The sequence below is a fragment of the Phalaenopsis equestris genome, unplaced genomic scaffold (genome assembly GCF_001263595.1).
Source record: "Phalaenopsis equestris unplaced genomic scaffold, ASM126359v1 Scaffold000264, whole genome shotgun sequence".
In the NCBI taxonomy this organism is placed as follows: domain Eukaryota; kingdom Viridiplantae; phylum Streptophyta; class Magnoliopsida; order Asparagales; family Orchidaceae; genus Phalaenopsis; species Phalaenopsis equestris.
The window spans coordinates 476,082-478,919 of NW_018164706.1; the positions used below are offsets into that span (position 1 = coordinate 476,082).

The following is a 2,838-nucleotide window of genomic DNA, read 5'->3' on the forward strand; positions in this document are numbered from 1 at the left end:
CGAACAAAATTAACGAGCCGAACACGATCTTCTTAACGAGCCGAACACGAGCTGTTCGCGAACAACGAGCCGTTTTGACAGCCCTAATGTAAACACATAGAAACTGGGTTGGTATGTAAGTAAATAAAACATTAATGCCGTGTATCAAGCTATAAAGTATAGAGTTAGTTCATTACACATCTTCAACTTTGGCTTTGGAATATATAGATATATATATCCCCAAATTGATCACCACTTTCACTTTCATTTCCCTCATTTTCCATCCTATAATTGAAACTTGAGGATTGCAATATGGAAAATAAAAGGAGGCTGGCAACCTTGGTTGGATGCAACTATGCCAGCACCAGGAATGAGCTCCGGGGTTGTATCAATGATGTGAAGGCTATGAGGGATCTCCTCGTTCATCGGCTCGGATTCAATGCCAAAGATATAGTCATTCTTACTGATGAGGTAGGAGCCGAGGTGCTTCCCACCGGAGCTAATATTCGACAGGCGTTAAGGCGTATGATTGATCAGGCCGAGTCAGGCGATATCCTGCTTTTTCACTATAGTGGTCATGGGACGCTCATACCGCCGGCGAAGCAGCAACATGGCCGTCCCCGCCACCGCGACGAGGCCATTGTTCCATCCGACTTCAATCTTATAACCGGTAAAATCTGATACATATAAACGAATGTAATTTATGGCATTTACATACATAGCATTCAATTTATATAGTTATGTATCTAGCACCTAAGTTTTTGTTTTTACATTTATACCACCCAAATTTTTAATATATAATCAGTTAATTTAAATCATATTAAATGATATGCAGACGTAGACTTCCGCGAACTAGTTGACCGTCTCCCTGACCGCGCAACTTTCACCATGATCTCCGACTCCTGCCACTCCGGCGGCCTAATCCAAAACGAGAAGGAGCAGATCGGTCCCTCCACCTCCCTTGAATCAAGCAGCACCAACCTCCTGCATCAACGGCCCAAATTCATACCATTCTCCTCCATCCTCCGCCACCTCTCCTCCATCTCCGGCCTCTCATCCCCACATATAGCCGACCACCTCTCCACCCTCTTCGGCTCCGACGCCAGCCCCAAGTTTGTCCCGCCCACAACAACTCTCCATCACCCATACATGGATCATGATGAGGTGCACAATGATGGCGGTATTCTGCTCAGTGGATGCCAAGCTAACGAGACGTCGGCCGACGTGAGTCCAGATGAGGTGGAGGGAACGGAGGGGAAGGCATATGGTGCGTTTAGTAATGCGTTGCAGATGGTGATGAGAGGGGAGGAGAGGAAGATGAGTTATAGGGAGGTGGTGATGAAGGCGAGGGAGTTGCTTAGACAGCAGGGATTTGAGCAGCAGCATCCTTGCTTGTATTGCAGTGATGAGAATGCTGACAAGATGTTTCTGATGATGGATGAAGTAAAGGAGATTGGTGCATGATGTTTGCCAGTGCAGAATTCGGGGGAGGAATTGAATGGATGCGTCTAATGATTTCTCTGTTATCAATCATGTGTATGTTATGTATTTATTCTATTTGTTGGATAAATTTGGGTGGCATAAAAGTATACACAAGTATATAGATTGAGTGCTATGTATGTAAATGCTATAAATTAGATAGATTGAGCAATTGGTATTCTATTATGGGTTTCGTTTATATGTATCCGATTTTACCATTTATGAGATTGAAGTCAGATGGAACGAGTGTCCCATGACCGCTAGAGTGAAAATGCAGGATATCACCAGGCTTGGCCTGATCAATCATGCGCCTTAACGCCTGTCGAATATTAGCGCCGGTGGAAAGCACGTGTGCTCCTGCCTCATCAGTAAGAATGACTATATCTTTGGCATCGAATTCGAGCCAATGAACAAGAAGGTCGCTCATGGCTTCCACATCATTGATACAACCCCGGAGCTCATTCCTCGTGTTGGCATAGTTGCACCCAACCCTGGTTGCCAGCCTTCTTTTCTTTTCCATATTGCAATACTCAAGTTCTCACTTATGTAGGATGGAAAATGAGGGAAATGAAGTAGAAAGTGGTGATCAATTTGGGGATATATATATATATCACTAAATGCTTATGTATTTACATATCTAACATCAAAATTTTAATTTTTACTTATATGCCACCTTCGCTATAAGATTATTTAAATAAGCTCATTAGAATATTTTGACCGAACTTATAAAGCTGCGCCGACTTCTCTCGTTGTCTCACTCTCTTGTTCTAATTAATAATGAAAAAGAGAATTTACATCTCTTGCCTGCTAATTGTACAAAGGAGTGTGATATTTGTACAAGAAACCTAAGACTAGAATAGGAAAGAGACATAAATTAAAAGCTAAAAATCTGTCTATTTACATCTTAAATTTCTGCCTATAGAATCAATGTTATTAACACCATATCAATGCTATTAATGTCATTGATTCCTTTCCTATAATCACGTTAACATCCCCCCTCAAGTTAACACCATATCAATCCTGTAATCACGTTAACATTGTTATTAACAGTATTTTGAATCAGGTTTAATACTAGCAATTAGAAGGGAAACTCGTCCACATCGACTTACTTCCATAGACCAAGCTCAAAGAATACAAGTTTATTGATCGCAAGCCTAAAGATAACCCGCCCCATTAATTGCCTCTGAGGAAATTAACCCCAACAGATATTATGGACAAACATGGCATGCTTGAACCATTATGAAAAAATTACTAGGAATAATGAATGCAAACGAACTACCCATCCTTGTCAAGGAGGAAAATGACATTTCTGTGTTGATAGCTGTGCCCTTAATAGAACAGTTCTCAACAGAATTTTAATTTCCATTGTCAATGAAATGC

General features: G+C 41.3%; 1 protein-coding gene across 1 annotated transcript; it reads left to right on the forward strand.

Annotated features, from left to right (window-relative positions):
- The first annotated feature begins 221 nt into the window (after window positions 1–221).
- LOC110024654 (metacaspase-9) lies at window positions 222–1,797 on the forward strand. The gene is made up of 2 exons (XM_020724747.1): window positions 222–649; window positions 815–1,797. Exons 1-2 carry the CDS (start codon window positions 292–294, stop codon window positions 1,441–1,443), a joined length of 987 nt encoding a protein of 328 aa, XP_020580406.1. The 5' UTR covers window positions 222–291; the 3' UTR covers window positions 1,444–1,797.
- The last annotated feature ends 1,041 nt before the right edge of the window (window positions 1,798–2,838 follow it).

Coding starts and splice junctions, on each gene's coding strand:
- LOC110024654 (XM_020724747.1), top strand. CDS start 292: ATGGAAAATAAAAGGAGGCTGGCAACCTTGGTTGGATGCAACTATGCC. Junction 650..814: donor CGACTTCAATCTTATAACCG/GTAAAATCTGAT, acceptor AATGATATGCAG/ACGTAGACTTCCGCGAACTA.